Below are 26,172 nucleotides of genomic sequence, written 5' to 3'. Positions count from 1 at the left end.
CTTTTTTTTTCTGAAGTGAGAAGTAGGGAGGCAGAGAGACAGACTCCTACATGCACCCAACTGGGATCCCCTGGCAAGCCCACTAGGGGGCAATGCTCCATTGCAACCAGAGCCATTCTAGCACCTGAAGTGAAGGCCATGGAGCCATCGTCAGCATCCGGGCCAACTAGCTCCAGTGGAGCCTTGGCTGCAGGAGGGGAAGAGAGAGATAGAGAGAAAAGAGAAAGGGAAAAGTGGAGAAACAAATGGGTGCTTCTCCTGTGTGCTCTGGCCAGGAATCAAATACGGGAGTTCCACATGCTGGGCTGATGCTCTACCACTGAGCTAACCTACCAGGGCCCATTTGATAGCTATCTTACTGTCAACTCTGGTCAAGTAATTTCGCCTGAACATTTTCTGCTTTGGGAGGAACTAATTACTGGAAATATTCTTATCTCATCCTAATTCTTAACAGCTGTGCTTTCAAATACTCATCATTATACCCACAGGCCTTCTGATTAGTATTCATCTTTGTGCAGCAAGCATAAAGGATGAAATCTGAATAAATACTACTCATACATACTTTTTTTTCCTTCTAAAATTCCATGCTTAGTAAGCATAATGAGTAAAACTTTCTTATCTACATTATACTCACTTCTCTTTTTTCATTACAAATTCTTTGAGTTATACAAAGGTAAATAACATGGTTAAAATTCTTCCCACAAATAATAAGATAATTATAAAAATTAGTTTATCAATGATAATAATGGAAAACTTTTACTATGTGATAGAAATGGTTCCAATACTTGAAATTTATTCATTCATTGAATCCTCACAACAAACCCATACAACATAATTATATTTACTATGTACAAAATAAAACACCACTAACATTTAAAAGTAAAAAAAAAAAAAAAAAAAAAGAATAACCTGGAAGGAGAGAGAAAACTTTGATATTATGGTTAATTACTTTCCTAGTATGAGATTGGTATTAAGGTCAATAAAAAAGAACATAACAGTTTACAAGGAGGAGATATGGATAATTTCAGTAACTAAAATACATGTTTAAAAGAAAAAGCAAGCATACAAAGATCAATTTTGAATCATATTAATCAGGGCAGATTTTATAACTGTGAACAATTTAGATGCAACCATAACATGAATAATAAAGTAATTTTGAAAAAATTCATTAAATATGTCATTAAAAATAATAAAAATCTACATTTACTGAAATGGAATCAGATTCTTTGGCATGATAAAAACGGGTAAAGATACAATATACATACCATGACTACCCTTTCTTTAAAGACAAAGTCTGGTAGGATGTGTTCTACAAATTTGAAAGTAGTCATCTACAGTTAGTATGATCACAAATAATATTTGCCTTTTAGTTTCTGGTTTTCTGTTTTATAAGAAAATTTAAATTTGTGAAACAAAATGATTATACTGTGTTAATTAGTATACTTTCTATAGAAAATTTTAAAAATACAAGGTCACACAATTTAAACAATGTGATATTGATGTAAGCACAAATATGTAGATCAAAAATGAAAAAATAGCTCTAAAATACAAGCAAATATAAAAAAATAAAACACTAACATCAAGAAGGTAGAACAAAATAATGGGAAAGAAAAGAACTACTGAACATCTGTAATTAATATAAGATTGGGGAGGGCAGGTGGGTAAATGTCAATTTAGAATCTGAATTCGTAACATAGGGTGAAATACATTTGGATTAAATACATATATATATAATAAAAAACAAAAATAGCAAAAGATGGTAATTTCAAACATTATTAATTTTTGTTTAAAATATTAGTAAGGTGACAAGAGTTTTTAACTTTTATTATTAATCAGTATGAATTCCCTGATGACGAATGAGATCTGACCCACTAATAAATGCCTTCCCACATTCTCTACAGTTAAAGGGCTTTTCACCAGTATGAATTCTCAGATGTCGAGTAAGGTTTGAGCACTTATTAAAGGCCTTTCCACATTCATTACACTCATATGGCTTTTCATCTGTATGAATCCTCTGATGTTGAAAAAGTTGTGAGTTCTGAGTAAAGGCTTTCCCACATTCAAGACATTCAAAGGGCTTCTCACCAGCATGAATCCTCTGATGTTGACGAAGTTGCGAGCTCTGAGTAAAAGCCTTCCCACATTCCTTACAATCATATGGTTTCTCCCCTGTGTGAATTCTCTGATGATTAGTAAGTGCTGAGCCACTACTGAAGGCCTTCCCACATTCCCTGCACTCATAGGGTTTCTCACCAGTATGAATTCTCTGATGCTGAACAAGCTTTGAGCTCTGTGTAAAAGCTTTGCCACATTCCTTACATTCATAGGGTTTCTCACCTGTATGAATTCTTGCATGTTGAAAAAGTTGTGAGCTCTTAGTAAAGGCTTTCCTACATACTTTACATTCATACGGTTTTTCACCAGTGTGAATTCTCTGATGGTCAATAAGATTTGAGCAATAACTAAAGGCCTTCCCACATTCCTTACATTCATAGGGTTTCTTACCAGTATGAATTCTCTGATGCTGAGAAAGGTATGAGCTACAACTGAAGGCCTTTCCACATTCGTTACATTCAAAGGGTTTTTCACCAGTATGAATTTTCAAATGTCGAGTAACATGCGAGCCACAACTAAAGAATTTCCCACACTCCTTACATTCGTAAGATTTTTCACCATTATGAATTCTCTGATGTTGAATAAATTGTGAATTCTGACTAAAGACTTTTCCACATTTCTTACATTCATAGGGTTTCTCTTCATTATTAATTACTTGATGGAGAGTAAAGAATGTCTGTTGAATAAATGTGGGCATGTATCCATGAGTAAATATTTCTTGACCGAAATGTCCATTTTGATATCCCAGTTGTCTTTCAAGGTGGCTTCCATATTCCAAAATATCTCTAAAATTGGAGTACTCAAGGCCATACTTTCTAAGTCCCATTATCTCCCTCTGGCATGATTCTATTTCATAAACTTCCTTCTTTAGAGATAGTAACTTGGTTTCACACATTGACTCCAGATCTGAAAGAAAATAAAATGGTAAATGTTCTTTCCACCCCATTTGTGAAAAGTAAAACTTTTATGATAAAAATGGAAAAATTAAAGTGAAAATATCTGGTAGTAAATGACATATAGTTCTCAAGTATATCTGTGTAATATGAAAGAAATGTATAGAAAGTAGTGAGGTACAGGCATGTACCCCATAATGACATTTTAGTCAACTACGGACCACAAATTCAATGGTGGTCTGTGCTATAAGTATATAATGGAACAGAAAAATTCCTGTTGCCTAGTGATGTCCTGGCTGTTCTAAGGTTGTAGTGCAACAACATCACTCACATGTTCTAGATAAAGCCAGTATAAACAAACCTACTGCACTGCCAGCTGTATGAAAGTATAGCTCACACAATTACAGTAGTAAGCTATGCCATCTGGGTTTGTGTAAATATACTCTCTATGATGTTCAGATGGCAATGAAATGACCCAATGATGACTTTCTCAGATATATCCCTATTGTTAAGTGGTGCATGATTGTATAATGCAGAAAGCAGAATAAAGAATATACTGGATGAAATATGAAAGAGACTACAGAGGGTAAGCCACATAGGGGAATAGCCCAAGATAAGTCTAAGTTATTGAACTATATTTTACTTTAATGTGAATAGCAGATAGGGAAGACTCAAAATATATTATGTGCTGGGGATTAAGTGAAAATATTGTTTGCCTTGGAATTCTGTGATGCTAACCTTAGATGAGAGACACTTGTAGCTCATGTCCCGCTACAATGACTGAGAGGAGTGGCCGCTAAAGTTTAAGACACAGAAAATAACAAAGTGCAAAATACTACAATGGAAAGATGATAGGAACTAGAAGTGGACTGATGAGCTGAGTCCCGACTCTGTAACTCATATGTTCCTAAGCAACTATTTAACCATTCTAAATCCCCATTTCTTTAGCTGTGGAAGGGAGGTGACCATTAACTCATAATTACTGGAAGGGTGAGGAAAAATGTTTGTAATTATCTTTGAACAAAGTATTCAGTATTTGACAGATATCATTATGAAATAATTTCTTACCAAAAAAAGAAATTTTAAGCAAATTAAATGGTTTGATGATGTCAAAGTGGGGCCTATTATGACAATCTCTAGCCAAAAACAGAGAATTCATTCCAGCATAATCTTTTTTTCTCCTACCTCTATCTTTCAGATACTTTCATCTACTTAAGCCTCTGAGTAACTTTTAAAACTGCCCGCCCTTCTATCACCATGACAGTGCCCTCTTCCAAACCAGAATCATCTCTTATTCAGACCACTAAAGTAGCCTCCTAACCCAGTCCTCCCACCAAGTCTCACATTCTTTAATCTATTCAGGAACCAAAATGACATTTGGCTTGCCTTCTACCACACAAAATCCGTACTCCTCATGACTGGCAAAGGCTGAATAATGTGGTTCCTGCTTGTCTCTCCAACCTGGACTCACATTCCACTCTCACTTGCTCATGGGGTGCAACATCGGCTGTTTTTTCAGTACTTCAAACACACCAAGCTTTCTCCTCCTAGAAGGGCCTTCAAAGGGCTTCGTCCCTCTGCCTCTTTATTAAAACATTAAACAGTAAGACCTAGCAGTGAGCCTAGCAGTACAGTAGTAATTATAGTGATGAGCATAAATCATAATTCAATGTCGATTTCCATTAATGTCAAAGTCATAGAACGAACACTACTGTGGTCTGCTGCATACACCATAATTGGAAGAAATGCTAAATTTCACTTAGCGGTTACTAAATATAAAGATGCATATTTTCCCCTTCTCATCCAAGTTCATGAACTCCTTAAATTCTATTCCAAGAAATCAAAAATTAGAGTGATCCTTTAAAAATATGATGTCACTCCTCTGCTCAAATAATCTCGTTCAGAATAAAATGTTTTTAAACCTACCTCATTCAGAATAGAATTCAAAGTCCATACCTAGGTCTACAAGCCCTCGATCACCTGCAGGCACACTCTCCCTTCCACCTGCACCTAGCACATAAACACTCAAATCCTGCTAGCTTGCTGATCTCCTCTCACACATTTCCTCTTTGCTCATTCTGCTCCAGCTACAATGTCAGGAGCCCAAATGCTGGCAGCTATAATGAAGCTACTGGGAAGGGAGAAGCAGTGTAGATACATGCATGTGTACACATACACACATGTATCTTACTTGGGGAGTAGTAACAGAAAACATTTAGATGAGTCTAAGGGAAAGGATAGCTAGTAAGGAACTGAATTTTAAATATGGATAATAGTTTTCTTAGGAGGGGAAGTGAAGGGCACCTTCTACTTGAAATTAAGTGGTATAATGAAGGGTAATAATAGTAAGTGAGGGAAGGAAAGAGACCATTTGTGAACTCATGCTAAAAGAACTTAAGTTTTTCTCACATAACTAGGGTTTTGATAGTAAGTTTCAAGATAATATTTTTATTTATTTTTTATTTTTAGGTGAGAGGAGGGGAGATAGTGAGGCAGACTCACTCCTCTGCCCCAAACAGGATCTATCTAGCAATCCCATCTGAAGCCGATGCTTGAGTACTAAGCTATTTTTAGTGCCTGAGGCTGACATGCTCCAACTGAGCTATCCTCAGTGTCCAGGGCCTCACTTGAACCAATCAAGCCCCTGGCTATGGGAGGGGAAGAGGGAGAGGGAAGGGAAGAAGGAGGGGAGGGAGGAACAGATGGCCACTTCTCCTGTGTGCCCTAACCAGGAATTGAACCCAGGACATCCATATGCTGGACCAACACTTTATCCACTGAGCCACCAGCCAGGGCCAAGATAACACCTTGATGATACTGTTTCTTCACTGATTAGCTGAGTTATTACCTGTAACGCCCTGCTTTGTTTAATCGTTTCTCACTCACCTGAACACAGGCCTCTTGTCAGCTCTCTGCCAACCATCCAGGGCTCTTTCCCTTGTTCCAATAAAGAGATAACTTGAGGCTTAGGTATGTAAAGTCCTGTTCATAAGAAAATATATATCACATGGTTATACTTGGGTAAATCAGATCCATAAATAAGATCCAGTCCCTTGATGATCAAAAAAGAGATGCCAGAAACAGCCAAAGAAAGAAGATGAAGCTTCAGCCATAGCCAATTGGAGCTTCACATTTCACACTCTTCCTCTTCATTTCAGCTCCAACCATTTATTTGGGAACACGGAGCAGAAATTCAGCTGGTAACTCAAAAAGCAGCTGAGAAATTCACTATGGAAGAAAAAGACATTCCAGAGGAGAATTCTAAATTACTGGTATAGATGACCTTACCCATCGACAGCAGATTGCTATAGTTCTCCAGCATCACATCTCTGTATAAGTCCCTCTGATCTGGGTCCAGGCATTCCCACTCCTCCTGAGAGAAATCTATAGCCACATCCCTGAACATCACTGATTCCTGAAACAATAAACATATGTGTTCTTGTGTAATAAAAGAAATACTTCAGACTATTGTGCTTGTATGTAGAGTGAAGCAAATGAGCAATTATAATGGTGTCACTAACAACCTGAATCTTTGGATCTCAAAAATAGAAGCAAAAGTAGTAAGTTTATTTTACTTTTATCAAAAACAAAGAAACAAAGCACATAAAAATTACAACAAATTACAGGACAACCATCATCAGAACTGCCTGAAACCTAGCTGAATTAAAGTCCTGTAACTAGGAATTTAAAGCAGCTACACTGAGACTGGTAAAAGGGGTGGAGAAGAGTAACTAATAGGTCTGACACCCATGTTAGTGGATAAAAATCAGAGTTGATATCTCGGCTACAGAAGTCCCCCTGAGTAGCAAGGGGTCCCAGCCCCACACCAGGCCCCCCAGCTCAGGGTCCAGTACCAGGAAGACAAGTCCTCATAAATTCTGGCTGTAAAAACCAGTGCGGAATGTAGCTGAGTGAGACAGAGGGCTGCTAGAGTCCCAGGCAGTTGCTCTTAAATGGCCTGCCAATGGTCTTACTCTGGTTCACTCGCTCTGTGCTCCAGCATCTTGAAAGCCACCAGGGACTTATAGAGAGGAACTGAATTGTTTGGAATCAAGACGAAAGCTGCAGGGGTAACTTACTACCAGAAAGAAGTGCTGACAGAAGTCATTGTTCCTTTTCTGAGCCCCGGCCCAACAAAGCAAGCAGGTGGGCACCATTTCTGAATCTCTATCAACCTGACTCACACTGTTTGCCCTGCCCTGCTGATTCCCTGAGGCCCTGTCCCACCCACTTGCAGTCCCAACCAAGCTGTTTCCAGTGCCTTTTCCATACAAAATGTCTAGTCTTGGCTCACACTTCAGAATTCCCTAAAATCTCTCCAACAAGCAGCATCTGGCTTTAGCATGCCCTGTACCTACCTCCTGCTAAGTGGCCCCAGACCTGGCATTAGCAGCACCAGGTTTGATTCCCAGCTTGGCCTCACTTGTGTACCTCCAAGCCCAGCATAGCAGCAGCCACTCAGAGACTGCTTTGTAGCTCATGCCAGGTAGCCCAGGGCAGAATATAGGTAAGGTAGTAGCTGACCTTGGTCTGCACCTCCCAGGAGGCCCAGAGCCAGCACACCCAGTGGATATAGCTACAGACCATGTTGAAGCACCATCCAACCACCTCCTGAAGGACACACTCAAGGGGCAGAGTCAGTGGGCACCAGAGCTCCGCTAAAGTAAGTCCTGCTCTCTGGGGTGGGCCCTTGCACAACTGATTGTACACAGTGGTTGTGGTTGCAGCCAGTCCTTGCAGCCAGTCAGCCTGGGAGTTGATGTGTAACAGCAATCAAGGGTCATCAGGGTGTGCACAGCCCACAGGGGTGGAGGAAAAGGAATGGGTGTACCTGGAATGCCCAGTTTGGGTGAATGGGGAGGCTGGGCCATTGGACCCCATAGGATACTTACTTTATTAGGCCATTCTGCCAAGCACAGGAGATACAGGAACCTACCTAATATATACCATGTTTCCATGAAAGTAATACAGTGTCTTTTATTAATTTTTGCTCCTAAAGATGTGCTAGGTCTTACTTTCAGGGGATGTCTTATTTTTCCATGAACAAGAATTCACATTTATTGTTGAACAAAAAGTCAACATTTATTAATATACTGTAGTCATGTCATCACAAACATCAGCATAACCAGCCAAACTGAATTCCATCAAGAATTTCTTGTGACTCTATTTCCATGTACAACAAACTACCCTGTTTCCCTGAAAATAAGACAGTGTCTTATATTAATTTTTGCTCCTAAAGACGTGCTAGGTCTTATTTTCAGGGGAGGCCTTATATTTCTAAGCTTGAAAAAAATTGCACTAGGTCTTATTTTCATGGAAACAGGACAGAAACAAACATAGGGAGGCTACCAAAATGAGAAGACAAAGAAACATGTCCCAAATGAAAAAACAGAACAAAATTCAAGAAAAAATAAAGAGCCTGATCGGTGGTGACACAGTAGATAAAAGCATCAACCTGGAATGCTGAGGTTGTCGATTCAAAACCCTGGGCTTGCCTGGTCAAGGCACATATAGGAGTTGATGCTTCCTGCTCTCCACCCCTCTTCTCTCTCTCTCTCTTTCTCTCTCTCTCTCTCTCTCTCTCTCTCTCCCCTAAGAAATGAATTAAAAAATATCTTAAAAAAGGAAAAATAAGTAAATAAAATGAATACAAGCAATCAGCTAGATGCAGAGTCCAAAGCACTGGTTGTAAGATGCTCAATGAATTTAATGAATACAACCCATAAAAAAAGTAAGAAATAAAGGATACATTAGTTGAAATGAAGAAGAATTTACAGGGACTCAACAGTAGAGAGATTAAGCTAAGAATCAAATCATCAATTTGGAATATAAGGAAGCAGAATACACCCACTCAGAACAGCAAAAAGAAAAAAAGAAATCCAAAAAAATGAAGGTGGTAAAAAGGAGCCTCTGGAACAACTTCAAATGTAGCAACATTCGCATAAGTGGGCATGCCAGGAGGAGAGAGAGCACGAAGCTGAAAACCTATTGAAAAAAGTGACGGAAAACTTCCCTAACCTGGTGAAGGAAGATAAATCCAGGAAGTGCAGAAAAAATGAACCCTAAGAGGGTTCATTGTGTGGACAAAGACACATCATAATTAAAATTCAAAAGGTTAAAAGATAAAGAGAGAATCTTAGAAGCAAGAGAAAAGCAGTTAGTTACTTATAAGGGAGCTCCCATAAGACTGTCAACCGATTTCCCAACAGAAACTTTTCAGGCCAGAACGGATAGGCATGGAATATTTAAAGTGATAAAAAGCAAGATCCCACAACCAAGATTACTCTACCCAGCAAAGCTATAATTTAGAATCAAAGGACATATAGAGAGCTTCCCAGACAAGAAAAAGCTAAAGGAGTTCATTACCACCAGACCAGTCTTACATGAAATGTTAAAGCATCTTTCTTAAAAAGAAGAACAAAAAGATAAAAAAATATGAAAAAGAAAATGTAAATTACTACATTTATCTAACAACAATTGAATCTAAGAAATAAAAGAAATGAACAAGTAGAACAGAAATACTCATAGATGCAGAGAACATTTTGATGGTTTTCCAGAAGGGAGGGGTGTTGGGGGAATGAGAGGAAGGGTGAAAAGGGTGAAGGAATTAAGAAGTACAAATTGGTTGTTACAAAACAGTCATGGGGATGTAAAGTACACCATAGAAAATATAGTTAATAATATTCTAGTAACTATTTATAGTGTCAGATGATTATAAGATTTATTGGGATGATCACTTATTAAGTTATATTATGTCTAGTCACTATAGCATACACCTGAAACTATTACAATAATATTGTATGTCAAGTGTAATTGAAAATTTAAAAATAATTTAAATAAAAAAATTAAAAGAAACCAACTGGTCGTGCTTCAGCACTTTTTAATGACCCTTGTTTGTCACATTTCCATACATTTTAAAAGGCAGGCAAAAGCAAACCCCTTTGGATAGATTTGTATTCAAAAGTCCTGCAAGTGAAAGTGCCGAAAGTGCAGCCAAAAAAGGCAAAAACAGGTGCTGATTAAATGAAAAATACGTAATGTTAAGCTTAGGTTAAGTTTAAAGTTAAGAAAATGCATTTTTTTTACAATTAAGTTTTTGTGGTTTCATTTTAAGTAAAGAAAGTGCAGTTTTAGTTTTTGTTTAAAGAAAATGCAGTTTTAGTTTACATTTAGTGTTAAGAAAGTGCATTTTTAGTTTACGTGTCTACAGTGCCTGCATCCCTTCCTCCCTCCCTCCTCCTCCACCATTCACCTCCGTTAGCCGCACTCATCTGTCTCCAAGGTAAGAATACAGTACTAAATAACACTTTTTTCTTTTATTTCATATATTTTGTTATGCATTGGTAAAGTCTACATTTGTGTTTCTTAATTAAAAACATGTCTTTTTTCATTATTTAGGATGGTTTGGGAATGTTTCACAGGGCTGGAACGGATTAAATCTGTTTCAGTTATTTTAAATGGGAGAGATTTGTTTGATATACGAGTTGACTGACTTATGAGCTCGGTTAAAGAACGAATTAAACTCATATCTCAAGGTACCACTGTATCATACAACCCAGTAATTCCACTTCTGGGTATTTATCAAAAGAAACCAAAAACATTAATTTGAAAAGATATATGTGGCCCCTGTGCTCACTGCAATATTATGTACAATAGCCAAGATTTGGAGACAACCTCCACTGATAGATGAATGGAGAACGGTGATGTGGTGTATGTACACACACATACACTGGAACATTACACAGCACTAAAAAAAGAATGAACTCTTGCCATTAGTGATAACATGGATGGATCCAGAGAGTATTATGCTAAGTGAAATAGGTCAGGCATAGAAAGACAGATACAGGTTTCACTTATAAGTGGAATCTAAGAACAGACAAACAAAGCAAAAACAGACTCACAGAAACAGAGACCAAAGGGATGGTTACAGTAAGGAAGGGGACAAGGGGATGGGAGAAAAGTAGAAGAGGAATATGGTCAATGATATTGTGATAAGTTTAGATGGTGACAGATAATTACTAGAATTAGTGGGCTGTTCACATGCTAAGGTATTAAAATGTTGAATCACTCCATTTATATATGGAACTAATATAACCAATATAGATTATATACAAACTATACTTAATTTTAAAAAAGGTCTAGACACTAGCAATAAGCATTTTTGCTTATTGTAGTCTTTTTTTTTTCTTTTCCAAGTGAGAGGAGGGGAGATAGACAGATTCCTTGCCATATGCACTGTGATGGGGATCCACCCAGTAACCCCATGTGGTATCAATGCTCTGCCCATCTGATGCCATGCTTGCAACAGAACTATTTTTAACACCTGAGGAGGAGGCTCCATGGAACTGTTCTCAGTGCCCTGGCTGATGTACTCAAACCATTTGAGCCATGGCTGTTGGAGGAGAAAAGAGAGAGAGAGAGAGAGAGAGAGAGAAAGGGGAGGGGGGAGGGTTGGAGAAGCAGACAATCATTTCTCCTGTGTGCCCTGACCAGGAATTAAACCCAGGACATCCACATGTGGGGCTGATGCTCTACTACTGAGCAAACCAGCCAGGGCCTAGAATGTATCCTTTAAGTACCATATTTAAATAAAGGGAACCAAGTTTCTTTGGGAAAAAGAGATGATTTCAGAATTGACCTAGAAATAAAAAGATAAGTTTGAATGTTCTGCTCTATCAGAAAGCAAGAGAAATGTCAAAATCTATTAGAAGTAGGTTTAAAGGACTCGGAAGTCAATCTGAAGAGCCTCTCACTGGCCAAAAACTGATAGAACTTGGGGATCAAATGTAATGGACTGATCAGATCAAAAATGTTTAAATCCGCCTGACCGGGCGGTGGCGCAGTGGATAGAGTGTCGGACTGGGATGCGGAGTACCCAGGATTGAGACCCCGAGGTGCCAAGCTTGAGTGCAGGCTCATCTGGTTTGAGCAAAGCTCACCAGCTTGGACCCAAGGTCGCTGGCTTGAGCAAGGGGTTACTCAGTCTGCTGAAGGTCCCTGGTCAAGGCACATATGAGAAAGCAATCAGTGAACAACTAAAGTATCGCAACAAAAAACTAATGATGGATGCTTCTCATCTCTCTCCGTTCCTGTCTGTCCCTATCTATCCCTCTCTCTGACTCTCTGTCTCTGTAAAAAAAAAAAAAAAGGCCCTGGCCGGTTGGCTCAGTGGTAGAGCGTCGGCCTGGCATGCAGGAGTCCCGGGTTCGATCAGGGCACACAGGTGTCTACGGCCATACCACCCTGAACGCGCCCGATCTCGTCTGATCTCGGAAGCTAAGCAGGGTCGGGCCTGGTTAGTACTTGGATGGGAGGGCACACAGGAGAGGTGCCCATCTGCTTCTCCACCTCTCCCCCTCTCCTTCCTCTCTGTCTCTTTCTTCCCCTCCCGCAGCCAAGGCTCCACTGGAGCAAAGTTTGCCTGGGCACTGAAGATGGCTCTGTGGCCTCTGCCTCAGGCGCTAGAATGGCTCTGATTGCGGCAGAGCATCACCCCCTGGTGGGCATGCCGGGTGGATCCCTGTGGGGCGCATGCGGGAGTCTGTCTGACTGCCTCCCCATTTCCAGCTTCAGGGAAACAACAACAAAAAAAGTTTAAATCCATGAGCTCACCAACAATACTAAACAAAAAAAGGTCACTTTTGCAGGATTCTAAGAAATAAACTCATTAAAAGAAACTGATAAAAAAGGGAAAAAATCAAATGTTTCCTATATGAACTGTCTTCAGGGTAACCAAACAGTTGATAAGGAGTTTATTTTACAGATAGTATTCCACCTAAGCTATGAAAAGGAATGACAAAATTAAAATCATTTTGCAACCTTCAACAAATTAAGGATTGTAGACAATAATTTTCCATGGTTGGCTAATATTACAAAAGGAAAGAGAAGCAGTTATAATGTGCTTCCTAATGAAACCATACATCACTACCCATGAAATAGTCTTCACAAAAAATTCAGCTGAATCTGATAAAGCTTCAAGTCCTAACGACCAATTTATAGAAAACATTGAAATGATACCACAGAAATGCAATCAGTAGAGTAGACAAATAAATCAATATTTTTTCTTTTCAAACAACAAAATTAAAAATAAATGCCCTGGCCGGTTGGCTCAGCAGTAGAGCGTCGGCCTAGCGTGCGGAAGACCCGGGTTCGATTCCCGGCCAGAGCACACAGGAGAAGCGCCCATTTGCTTCTCCACCCCTCCGCCGCGCTTTCCTCTCTGTCTCTCTCTTCCCCTCCCGCAGCCAAGGCTCCATTGGAGCAAAGATGGCCCGGGCGCTGGGGATGGCTCTGTGGCCTCTGCCCAGGCGCTAGAGTGGCTCTGGTCGCAACATGGCGACGCCCAGGATGGGCAGAGCATCACCCCCTGGTGGGCAGAGCATCGCCCCATGGTGGGCATGCCGGGTGGATCCCAGTCGGGTGCATGCGGGAGTCTGTCTGACTGTCTCTCCCTGTTTCCAGCTTCAGAAAAATGAAAAAAATAAAAATAAAAAATAAAAAATAAAAAAATAAACTGCACAGGAAGAAAAGAGATGAAAAGGGTACCCTACAAATAAAGAGACTTAAGAAATAATCAACCACTATGCACAGTCCTTATCTATATTCTAATTCAAATAAGTGATTTAAAAATTAGAGAATGGAAATTTGAACACTATCGATGATATTAATACATTATTTTTAACTTTTTTAGATATAATATGGCATAATGGTTCTTTTTTAAAACAATAATCCTTATCTTTTAGAGATATTGTATATAGTAATTTGTATTTGCTTCAAAATGATCTCATGTGTGGGCGTGAAGGTAGGGGAGTTTGCGTAGAAAAAACAGGTAGTGGTAGATATGAAACAAGATTGAATCTGAGTTGATAATCATTGAAGCTGAATGGAGAATAAATGGTAGTTCATAAGACAGCTTTTCTGTGCCTAGACTTTATTATAATAAAAGTTTTTAAATGCTAGATAGTAGAGAGTAGTGACAATAGAATGTTTTTAAGGTCCTAATCAAGTAAAGCATTGATTTAAACAAAATTGTGATATAATGCTGTTGTGTAGAAAGGAAGCAGAGAGTCTGATATGACAAATCTAAATTCACACATACCTTTGAAAGAAAAAACTAGAAAATGTTTAAATATTTATTAATCAAGAAATACCAGTTTAGCGATATTAACTTAAAATATGGACAAATTCCATTGGAATCAGCTAAAAGAGATGAGGGTGTCTCCCTTTAGGGAGTAAGATGAAATAATTGGTCAGAGCACTACTATTTTTTTTTTTAAGCAAGAGAGAGAAAGAGGGGAGGGGACAGACAGGGAGGGAGAGAAATAAGAAGCATCAACTCATAGTTACAACACCTTAGTTGTTCACTGACTGCATTCTCACATGTGCCTTGACCAGGGGCTCCAGCCTAACCAGTGACCCCCTTGCTCAAGCCAGCAACCTTGAGCTCAAGCCAGTGACCAAGGGGTCATGTCTATAATCCCACGCTCAAGCCAGTGACCCTGTGCTCAAGCTGGATAAGCCCACACTTAAGCCAGTGACCCTGCGCTCAAGCTGGATAAGCCCATGCTCAAGCCAGTGACCTCAGGGTTTTGAACCTGGGTCCTCAGCGTCCGTAGCCAATGCTCTATCCATTGCATCACTGCCTGATCAGGCAAGAGGTCCACTCTTAACAGTCCTAAATTTTTTCCCTGGCCAGATAGATCATTGGTTGGAGCATCATCCTGAAGCACAGAGGTTGCCCATTTGACCCCTGGTCAGGGCACATACAGGAATAGATAAATGTTCCTCTGTTTCCCATCCTCTTGTGTTAAAATCAGTAAATAAAAATTAAAGAAAATACTCCTTGAATTTTTAACATGTAAAATTTTGACAAATACATTTTATTTTTTTTAATATTTAAATTTTTTATTTATTTATTTGAGTGAGAGAGAAAGAGAGAAAGAGAGAGAGAGAGGAACATCAATCCGCTCCTGTATGTGCCCTGACCAGGGATCGAACGAGCAACTTCTGTGCTTCGGGACGACACTTCAGCTAACTGAGCTACCCAGCCAGGGTGACAAATGCCTATTAAAACAGTAATATCTCTAAAACAGCATCTCACTTAAGTTTCTCATAAACTCTAGCTCACAATTGTGCCTTACTATAAAAATAACTTCCTATTAAAACAAATTCTTTAATAATTATTTTTCTGATGGTATGATCTCAACAATTCATAAATTGGCTGAACTCCCTATAATCATCTATCACCCCTATATTTATTTCTGAGATAAAGAAAACTGGGTCATATAACTTTTATTCATATAAAAATGTCTTGCAACCCACAATTCCCTTTCAACCTACGTGTTCTAAAGATTTGCAGAACTCTTGTCATCAGCTACTAATTCCATAATCCCCCAAGCCTCTAAATCAGGAGAGCTTTCACCAATCTACCATCTTCCCTCCTATCTTACTGGAGCATACTGATCTGTAGAGATAATCTTTTCCATGCTTGTTCCCAGCAATTCATACTTCCACCTGAAACAAATCACCGTCTGGACAGGACAAGTTCATTCTACAAACCTCCTCTTGTTTCCTTTAACAGAGTGCACTTCCTCTCCATCACAGTCCCTGGGAGAGGGCTGAGAAAAGGATGCTCAATTATTTACTGAATCAAAATATCAATCCTGGGTGAAAAGAAGAGGGGCACTTAGGAATGGAATAGGATTATGTGGCTAGAATGAAAGGAAATGGGGACCAGGATCCTGAAGGAGGACCCTGAAGGAAAGCAAATGCTCGCATGCCCTTAAATTATTTTAAAGACTTCTTTAAAAGAACACTGTCAAGAAGGTAAGAAAAATAACTCACCTGGGCCATGGCTTTCAGTATTGCAGATTATCGGTCCTCCTCAGAGCCATTCTCCTGAAAAAGAATAGTGTTCTGAGAAGGCAGGCCTGGAGAAGCAAAGAAATACTCTAGAAACCATATGGGCCTTACAACTCTAAGAATGAACAGATAGAACTATCTCTACTTCCCTTGGTCTTCTGATACTGTTACGATAGTCAGGGAGCATGAGGGAGTCTCCCCCACTGACCAAGATGGTTGCAGTGATAGATTCTTATACTCGAAGTGCCAAAAGCTAGAAAGATGAATGGACAGGGTTCAAGTGTGCCATAAGCTAGCAACATGAATGAAAAGGGCCTGTGTACTCCAAAATCTAGAAACATAAATGGATGGGGCCAGAGCACCTCCAAACTAGCAAGATAATTGGATAGGAAAAAGCCCTCCCCTCTCTATTCATGTAAGAGCCATGAGCTTGAGCAGTACAGCGAGGTGGTCTTTAAGATGGGAGTCCACCATTCTCCCAGGTCATGACACCTAAATAACCTCTTTCCTTTTGCACCAACGCCTGTCGTGATTTTGACTTTGTTGTAGTAGGAAGACGAACCTGCATTTGTGTGTTTGGTTACAGTTTTGGTGACTCCTCCAGGACAGTGTAGACCTTGCTAGGTCCTGGAGAGCTCAGGCGGAGGTCGCAGCTGCCTATGGCTGGCCAACCCAAGGAGAGTAACTGTAGGGGCTTATTAGCAATGCCAGCAGCTTTTCTCCAGGAATTTCCCTGTAAGGCATCAGCCACCTAAAAGGGTTGGCTGGTGAGATGAACTGGGTTTCTGGGGAACAGAGAGACTACAAGACTGAGTAGGTCCTCTATCCATGCCCCTTGGGTTTTGTGCCACATAGGCATCATGCAGCTTGGACTTTGTATCACTTGGGTCCACTTAGGACCATGTGTGGTACCAGTTGGCAGGCTATTCCTGCCACTTGAGCTTTGTACCAGTTGGGTCTGGTTAGGACCACTGTGGTACCAGTTGGTAGGCAATCCCTACAACTTGGGCTTCATGCCACTTGGGGTTTGTACCATTTGGGTCTGGTTAAGACCACTTGCAATATCAGTTAAAAGGAAATAAGATGCTAAGACTAATGGAATGATGGATCCAAGTTTTGTTCACATACTCTCACTTCGTCTGGGCTCTTCCTGTGGTTATGGTTTGGGGTTTGTAATTTTGTGCCATCAAGGGTCGTTCTGTTTCAATTCCTGAAGGGAGTCCATTGGGCTGAATTTTAAAAGAAGCAGTATTTTCCTAACATATTTTATGAGGCCCACATAACCCTCATATCAAAACCTGGCAAGGACAACACAGAAAAAGAAAAGTATAGACCAATATCTCTGATGAATACAGATGCAAAAATTCAAAACAAAATACTAGCAAATCAATTACAACAACACATTAAAAAAATAATACATCACGATCAAGTGGGATTCATTCCAGGAGCACAAGGATGGTTCAACATACGGAAATCGATCAATGTAATACACCACTTCAACAAAACAAACAAAAATCATATGATCCTACTATCAACAGATGTAGAAAAGACATTTGATAAGATACAACACCCCATTATGTTTAAAACACTCAATAAAATGGGTAGAGAAGGAAAGTAGTTCACCATAATAAAGGCCATATATGATAAACCATCAGTTAATATCCTACTAATTGGTGAAAAACTGAAAGCTTTTCCTCTAAAATCAGGAACCAGACAAGGCTGCCCACTCTCTTCACTCTTATTCAACATAGTGCTGGAAGTTTTAGCCAGAGCAATCAGGCAAAAGAAAGAAATAAAAAGCATTATTATCAGAAAAGAAGTAGAGGTATCACTTTTTGCAGATGACATGATTCTATATAGAGAAAACCCCAAAGACTCCACCGAAAAACTATTAGAAACAATAAATCAATACAGTAAAGTCTCAGCATACAAAATCAATATCCAAAAGTCTATTGCTTTTCTATACACCAATGATGAAACTTCAGAAAATAAACTAAAAAAAAAAAATTTCGTTTTACAATTGCAACAAAAAAATAAATAAAATACCTAGAAATGAAGTTAACAAATGATGTGAAGGACCTATATACTGAAAACTACAAACCATCATTGAAATAAATTGAAAAAGACACAATGAAATGGAAAAATATTCCATGATCAGAGATTGGAAATATCAACATAGTTAAAATGGCCAGAGCAATATACAAATTTAATTCAATCCCCATCAAAATCTCAATGTCATTTCTTAAAGAAATAGAACAAAAAAATCATCAGATTCGTATGGAACCATGAAAAACCTCAAATAGCCAAAGCAATCCTGAAAAAAAAGAATGAAGATGGAGGTATCACACTGACTACAGAGCCATGATAATCAAAACAGGATGATATTAGCAGAAAATCAGACGTACAGAACTATGGAACAGAACAAAGAGCCCAGAAATAAAACCACATACATATGGACAAATCATCTAATACAAAGGAGCCAAAAATACACAATGGAGAAAAGAAAGCCTCTTGAGTAAATGGTGCTGAGAAAACTGGAAAGCCACAGGCAAACAGATGAAACTTGACTATAGTTTGTCCCCTTGCACAAAAAGAAACTCAAATGGATCAAAGACCTAAATACAGTGTGTCCATAAAGTCATGGTGCACTTTTGACCAGTCACAGGAAAGCAACAAAAGACCATAGAAATGTGAAATCTACACCAAATAAAAGGAAAACTCTCCCAATTTCATACCTATTCAGTGCAGTTCGATGTGGGCTCACACACAGATTTTTTAGGGCTCCTTAGGTAGCTATCCCGTATAACCTCTACAGACTCGTCACTGACTGATGGCCTACCAGAACGGGGTTTCTCCACCAAACTGCCGGTTTTCTTCAACTGCTTATCCCACCGAGTAATGTTATTCCTATGTGGTGGCGCTTCGTTATAAACGCGCTGATATTCACGTTGCACTTTGGTAACGGATTCGAATTTAGAGAGCCACAGAACACACTGAACTTTCCTCTGTACTGTCCACATCTTGACTGGCATGGCCGTGGGCTGCTCCGCTGTATACATGGTGTTACGTCATCATCTGCGCATGCGCACATGCTGCCCCATCATCCTACAGAAACTGGGAGGGTTTTCCTTTTATTTGGTGCAGATTTCACATTTCTATCGTCTTTTGTTGCTTTCCTGTAACTGGTCAAAAGTGCACCATGACTTTACGGACACACTGTATAAGATCTGAAAGAATAAATTGCATAGAAGAAAACATAAGATACTGAAACCGTGGACCTTGGCCATAGAGAACAACTTACGCATTTCATTCCAAAGGCAAGGGAAGTAAAGGGACAAATAAACGAATGGGACTATATCAAACTAAAAAGCTGCTGCACAGAAAAGAAAAGAAAAAAAGACAACAAAACAAACAGCCAACTAAATGGGAGATGATATTTGCAAACAACAGCTCAGAAAAAGGGTTCATATCCAAAATATATAAAGTATCACAAAGCTCAGCAACAAACAAACAAGAATTCCAACTAAAAAATGGGGAGAGGACCTGAACAGATGCTACTCCCAAGAAAACATATAAATAGCCAACAAATATATGAAATAATGCAAATCTTCACTAGGAATTTGAGAAATGCTAATCCAAACTACAATGAGATACCACCTCACACCAATTAGATGGGCTATTATCAAGACAGGTGATAAGTGTTGGAGAGGCTGTGGAGAAAAAGGAACCCACATTCACTGCTGGTGGGAATGTATGGTACATAAAGACACATGCACCCCATATTCATTGCAGCACTGTTCACAGTGGCCAAGCACGGAAACAACCAGTGTCCTTCAATAGAGGACTGAGAAAATAAGATGAGGTTCATATAAACAATGGTATGCTACTCAGCCCTAACAAATGATGACATATTGCCATTTACAACAACATGGATGGACCTTAAGAACATTATACTGAGTGAAATAAGTAAATCAGAAAAAGCTAAGAACTGTATGATTTCACAGATAGGTGGGATATAAAATTGAGACTCATATACATGTATAAAAATGGAGTGGTTACCAGGAAAAGGGACAGAGGGGAACAGTGGGGGAGGATTAGGGAGTAAAGAGGGACAAATATATGGTGATGGAAAATCATTTGATTTTGGGTGAAGGGTAAACAATATAATCAACAGTTCAAATACCACAGAAATATTTACCTGAAAACTATGTTCTCGTATTAATCAATGTCACCCTGTTAAATTTAATTTTTTAAGTAAAATAAAAAAAAAAACTTATATGTACAATGAAGTATAAAAAGGGATTCAGCATAATGATTACCAGCTAAAGTTGTAATGATCTTATATTGTGCAATTAAGTCCCAGCTACCAACCAAGAACACATTGAGAACTCATCCCGAAAGGTAGTTATCAGCATTTTTTTCCTCAAATTAAAGTTGGTATTTTGCATTCTATGTCCTTTTTTTCTTTAAATTTTTCTACAGGTTTATCAATTTTATTAATCACCAAAATAAACTTCAGGCTTTGTTAATTTATTTCCTCTGGCTTTGTTAATTTTCTCTACTGTACATTCACTTTATCTTCTAATATACATAAATATTTATTTGAGCTCTTATTTTCTATTTTTTTATTTTTGGAGTTTGAGTACACTTTTCAACTACTTGAAATGAAAACATAGATCATTAATTTTTCAGCATTCTTCTTTACCAACTAATGCATTTACATCTACATATTTTCTTCAGTGCCAGCTTTAGCAACACTTTGATATTTTCATTATTGCTCAGTTAAAAATATTTTTATTTTCCACTGCAATTTCTTCTTTGATTCACGATATTTATAAATACATTGCTTAAATCCAAAATATTGGAATAGTTCTAATTATGTTTTTGTTACTGACTTCTAGCTGAATTTCACTATGATAAAAAAAACATATAGTATTATTTCAACCCTCTGAAATTCCCTTTATGGTTCAAATATAATTAATTTGGATAAATGTCTCATGTGCACCTGAAAATAATATATACTGCAGTTGTAAAGAACACAGTTTTATGTATATCAGTGGGTCAAGTCTGTCAATCACATTGTTCCAATATTATATATTTTACTGGGTTTATATTGATTTTTTTATCAGTTATTGAGAAAAGTGCTAAAAATTTCCCACTACAATTGTGATTTGTCTACTACTTCTTTTAGTTCTGTCAAATATATTTGAAGTCAATGAAGGTATATATATTTAGAACTGTTATATCTTGCTGGTGGACTAACCTTTGTATTATGAATGATTGTTCTTTACTCTAGTAAAGCTTCGTGTAAAGTTTATTGCTCTACAATGAAGTCAGAAGTGTAAGTTCATACAACCATTTAGGAAAATTTTTAGTATATATTAAAGCTAACCTATAACACAGAGTTTCACTCTTAAATAAAGTTACCCAAAATGCATTCATACGTGCACTGAAAGACATGTACAAGTATGTTCATAGCAACCTGTTCATTATAGCCCCAATCTGAAAACAACCCAATGCCAATCAATAATGGAATGAATAAATAAAGTATGGTATGTTCATGCAAGAAAAAATTTAAATAATAATAAGAGACCTATAACTAGGTGAAGCAACATAGATGAATCTCACATAGTCACACTATGTAATATTATTGCATAGTACATACATGTTGCATGTTAAATTTAATGTTAAACAAAAGAGATATTGTGTGATTCTATTTACATAAAATTCAAGTACAGTAAAATTAATCTCTGGCTATAGAAGACAGAATAATGGTTATCTTTGGGAGACGTAGGTATTAAGGATAGAATAAGAATCAGGCTTCTGGAATGCTGGTAATGTTCTATTACCTGATGTAATTTGAGCTCTGGTTAAATGAAGATGTTCATTTTATAAAATTCATCAGACTTATAATTTGATTTCTGTACTTTGGGGAATGTACTGTATGTTATACATTTTTTTTTAAAGTACAAAGAGTGAAACAGACTCCCACATGTGCCCCAGCCAGGATTCACCCGGCAACCCCTGTCTGGGACCAATGCTTGAATAAACTGAGCTATCCTCAGAGCCTGAGGCCAACACTCAGACCAACCAAGCTATTCTTAGTGCTTGGGGCTGACGCTCAAACCAATCGAGCCACTGACTGTGAGAGGAGACGGGAGAGAGAAAAGTGAGAGGGAAGGGAAGAGAAGCGGATGGTCGCTTCTCATGTGTGCCCTGACTGGGGATTGAACCTGGGACTTACATACCACACTGAGCTGATGCTCTATCCACTGAGCAAACTGGCCAGGGCCTGTTAAGACTTTTTAAAACTGTACATGGTTTTAAAACCATATAATACCATAATGGTATCATTATCTCTGCAGATTCATCATTATTAAAATACCAAGTAACCAAATATTGAAAGAATACAGGATGACTATGTTTATAAAAGCTGCTGGTAGGATTTTAACTGGTACAAGCATATTGAAATCAGTTTGGCAATATTCAGAAAATTTAAAGATACACCCATATCGTAATGACCAGCAATTCCAATTCCATTCATATCTTTATGCCCTAGGAAAGGATACTTATAAATACAGTGTGTCCATAAAGTCATGGTGTACTTTTGACCAGTCACAGGAAAGCAACAAAAGACTATAGAAATGTGAAATCTGCACCAAATAAAAGGAAAACTCTCCCAATTTCATACCTATTCAGTACAGTTCGATGTGGGCTCATGCACAGATTTTTTAGGGCTCCTTAGGTAGCTATCCCGTATAGCCTCTACAGACTCGTCACTGACTGATGGCCTACCAGAACGGGGTTTCTCCGCCAAACTGCCAATTTCCTTCAACTGCTTATCCCACCAATGTTATTTCTATGTGATGGTGCTTCGTTATAAATGCGCCGATATTCACGTTGCATTTTGGTAACGGATTCGAATTTAGCGAGCCAAAAACACACTGAACTTTCCTCTATACTGTCTATATCTCAACTGGCATGGCCGTGGGCTGCTCCGCTGTATACACGGTGTTACATCGTCATCTGCATATGTGCACATGCTGCTACATCATCCTACAGAAACTGGGAGGGCTTTCCTTTTATTTGGTGCAGATTTCACATTTCTATCATCTTTTGTTGCTTTCCTGTGACCAGTAAGAAGTGCACCATGACTTTACGGACACACTGTATATGTTCAGATCAGTTTTTGGTTCCTTTCAAAGGAACCAAAAACATATATATACTTTTTTTTTTTTTTTTAGAAAGGGACGTGGAGGGGAGAGAGAGAGAGAGAGAGAGAGAGAGAGAGAGAGAGACATCAATCTGTGTTCCAACCACTAATGCATTCATTGGTTGATTCTTGTATGTGCCCTGAGTATCAAACCTGTAACCTTGGTGTATCAGGATGACATTCTAACCACTTAGCTACCCAGCGAGGACCAACCAAAATATAGCTATATTTAACAACTCACAATAAGAGTGATCCTAAAGAAAGAGTGTTGTATAAGAAAAGCAAGACTCAAAACATTATATAGCACAATTTCATTTCTACAAAGCTAAATGTCAAAACTAAACTCTATCTCTTAAGAATGTGTAAATGTGTGGTAAACTATTTTTAAAAAAGCAAAAAAAACAAACAAACAATAAAACAAGGCCCTAGTGGCTGGCTTAGCAGCAGAGCGTAGGCCAGGCATGTGGAAGTTCTGGGTTTGATTCCTGGTCAGGGCACACAGGAGAAGCAACCATCTGCTTCTCCACCCTTCCCCCTCACCTCCCTCTCTCTCTCTCTTTCACTCTCTCTCTCTTTCTCTCCTCCCCTCCTACAGCTATGGCTTGAAAGGTTCGAGAAAGTTAGCCCTGGGCTCTGAGGATGGCTCCATGGCCTCACCTCAGGCACTAAAATTGCAAGGTTGCCAAGCAATGGCGCAGCAGCCTCAGATGGGCAGAGCATCGCCCAGTAGGGAGATTGCCAGGTGGATTGTCTCTCCCTTAAAATAAAAATTGCTTTATAAAACAAACAAAACAAATTACCACCTTAAAATCAGGATAAGGATTACCTAAAGAGGTAACAAGAATAAGTTTTTTTTTGTGGGTAGGACTAACTGGAGTTTCTGAAGTGCTGATGCAAGTTTTTGTCATACAGTTTCCCTCTATAGTTACTTCTTAAACTATTTGCTTATATTCTAAGTACTTTTGTGTATGTATGTAGGATTCAGGAATATTTTGTGTGTGTGTGAGAAAGAGAGAGAGAGAGGGACAGACAGGAAGGGAGAGAGATGAGAAGCATCAACTCATAGTTGCGGCACCTTTGTTCTTCATTGATTGCTTTCTCATATGTACCTTGACCAGGGGGCCCAGGTGAGCCAATGACTAGGGCTCAAGCCAGCAACCTTGGGCTTCAAGCCAGTGACCATGTCTATGATTCTACCCTCAAGCCAGTGCCGCTCAAGCTGGTAAGCCTGTGGTCAAGCCAGTGACCTCAGGGTTTTGAATCTGGGTCCTCAGCATCCCAGGCCAATGCTCTATCCACCATGCCACTGCCTGGTCAAGCAGGAATTAAAAAAAAAAAAAAAAAAGAAACTATATAACAGATACAGATAATTTTTAGTGAAAACATAAGCTATTAAGTGGTAAATGCTGTAAGATTCCAATCTTGAAATAATGTATACTATATATGCATAGGGAACTTATTAGAAGGAAATAGGTCAAAATATTGGCTGGCTATTCTGTTTGTAACTTCTTATTTTCCAAATTCTTTAAAATAATCGTGTGTGTGTGTGTGTACATATGTGTTTAAAAAGCAAAAACTTAGCACACAGGAGTAACTGAGATATATTCTAAATTAACATATGAATATTGTGTAGAAGGAAATGAGGGTGTATATTGGGATCTGTGTGTCCTCCCCCAGGCCTATGTTAAACAAGACCATCCAGGAGAAATAGAACAAAAAGGAAACTTCAGGAGACCTTGTATCTGGCTTGGTCAACAAACATTCCTACCTTCTTCTGAGGATCTCTCTCAGTAGCAGAGCTGAGGAAGTAGAAAGAAATCAAGAGACGCCAGGTTTTTCTTCTGACTCAGACTCACCAGATCAGAGGTAGCTCTGGACCCACACCTACCACCATGGAGAGAGGTCAGAGGAGACTGAGAATTCTTGGTGTTGAAATGGGAAAGTCAGTTACCAACACCAAATTTGTCCTGATTGAACACATCAACACACTGTCACCCTGGCACAATTACAGGCACCCTCCAACTGCACACAGAGTGCCACAGTTACATGATCATACACACATCTTCAAAGACACAGACATGCAGTACACTTAACGCTGCTAACATTCATACAGCCACAATCACAAACATACAACCCTCAGATAAAAGTCACAGCCACATGATCACAGATCCTCTACACTCCCGCACCACACACACACAAATGTCACACAAAGTTATAGGAACACACACAATCACAGTCCTACCATGGGGACACAGTCGTACCTCCTACACACACAGCGGCACAGATTGTCACGATCACTCACCTACGAGGATCTCCACAGTGACACCAGATTTCCGAGTATGGTCACAATTACAATGATACACCTACCACAGTACATACAATCACAACCGAGACACAACGCCGCACAGTCACATAAGGTCACAAGCGTACAGATGGAATCCCCCACTTCTCCCCAGCACGATCAACTCACACAGGCCCGAGGCTCCAGAACCGCCCGCACTGTCCCTTCAAATCCTCAGGGACACACCTGAGCATCCTAGTTGAGCCCCCAAGACCAAGGCCGCTCACCTAGCATTCCACTTTCCCGGGAGGCCTCGAGTCCAACAGGCGAGTGGAGGGGTGGACTAGTCTCTGCGGGGCCTCTGGGAAATGTAGTCCCAAGCCTGATCCGTTTGGTCAAGATGGTCTCTCTGCTTTCGTGCTAGCTCACGTTCTGGGCCAAACCGACCGCCCTGCTCCCCTCTCCAAATCGCTGCCAGAGTCTGAGATCCAGACACAGGCTCGGAGTGAGGATCCCATACGAGGCAGATCCCATAGCCTGGCGACAAGCTTCCTTCCTAGACCCAGCCAATCCCAGGGAGTCATATGTTCCCGGCGAAACAGAAAAAGGTCGTCGATTCACACCGGAAGTTAATTAGGGCCGCAAGGACTTCTGGTAAATGCAGTACAAAGCCGGGAAAGGTGAGGCGCCCACGACATAGAAGATTGTCATGAGTGACTGTGCTCTTCCATAGGGATGAGTGGAGTTGCGCCTCAACTGAATCGCCATTTTGGTCTACATCAGTGGGCGAGCACTGGCGGGGAACCGGC

The 26,172-nt window shown here is 39.3% G+C and overlaps 1 protein-coding gene across 8 annotated transcripts; it reads right to left on the bottom strand.

The window, feature by feature from the left end:
- Positions 1 to 991: 991 nt before the first annotated feature.
- Positions 992 to 25,923, bottom strand: ZNF383 (zinc finger protein 383). Of its 8 annotated transcripts, none has more exons than XM_066242206.1 (6): positions 25,651 to 25,923; positions 24,851 to 24,966; positions 15,852 to 15,905; positions 6,297 to 6,423; positions 5,895 to 5,990; positions 992 to 3,021 (listed from the first exon to the last, which is right to left on the bottom strand). In XM_066242206.1, exons 3-6 carry the CDS (start codon positions 15,858 to 15,860, stop codon positions 1,829 to 1,831), a joined length of 1,425 nt encoding a protein of 474 aa, XP_066098303.1. In that variant the 5' UTR covers positions 15,861 to 15,905; positions 24,851 to 24,966; positions 25,651 to 25,923; the 3' UTR covers positions 992 to 1,828. The 8 variants fall into 8 exon arrangements, with proteins under 8 accessions (XP_066098303.1, XP_066098307.1, XP_066098304.1 ...); XM_066242210.1 differs by having other exon boundaries at positions 24,939 to 24,966; XM_066242207.1 differs by having other exon boundaries at positions 25,610 to 25,658.
- Between the last annotated feature and the right edge of the window lie 249 nt (positions 25,924 to 26,172).

The sequence above is a fragment of the Saccopteryx bilineata genome, chromosome 9, assembly GCF_036850765.1.
Source record: "Saccopteryx bilineata isolate mSacBil1 chromosome 9, mSacBil1_pri_phased_curated, whole genome shotgun sequence".
NCBI lineage: Eukaryota > Metazoa > Chordata > Mammalia > Chiroptera > Emballonuridae > Saccopteryx > Saccopteryx bilineata.
Note: the sequence above shows the minus strand (reverse complement) of the source record. Positions and strands in the feature narration are given on the sequence as shown.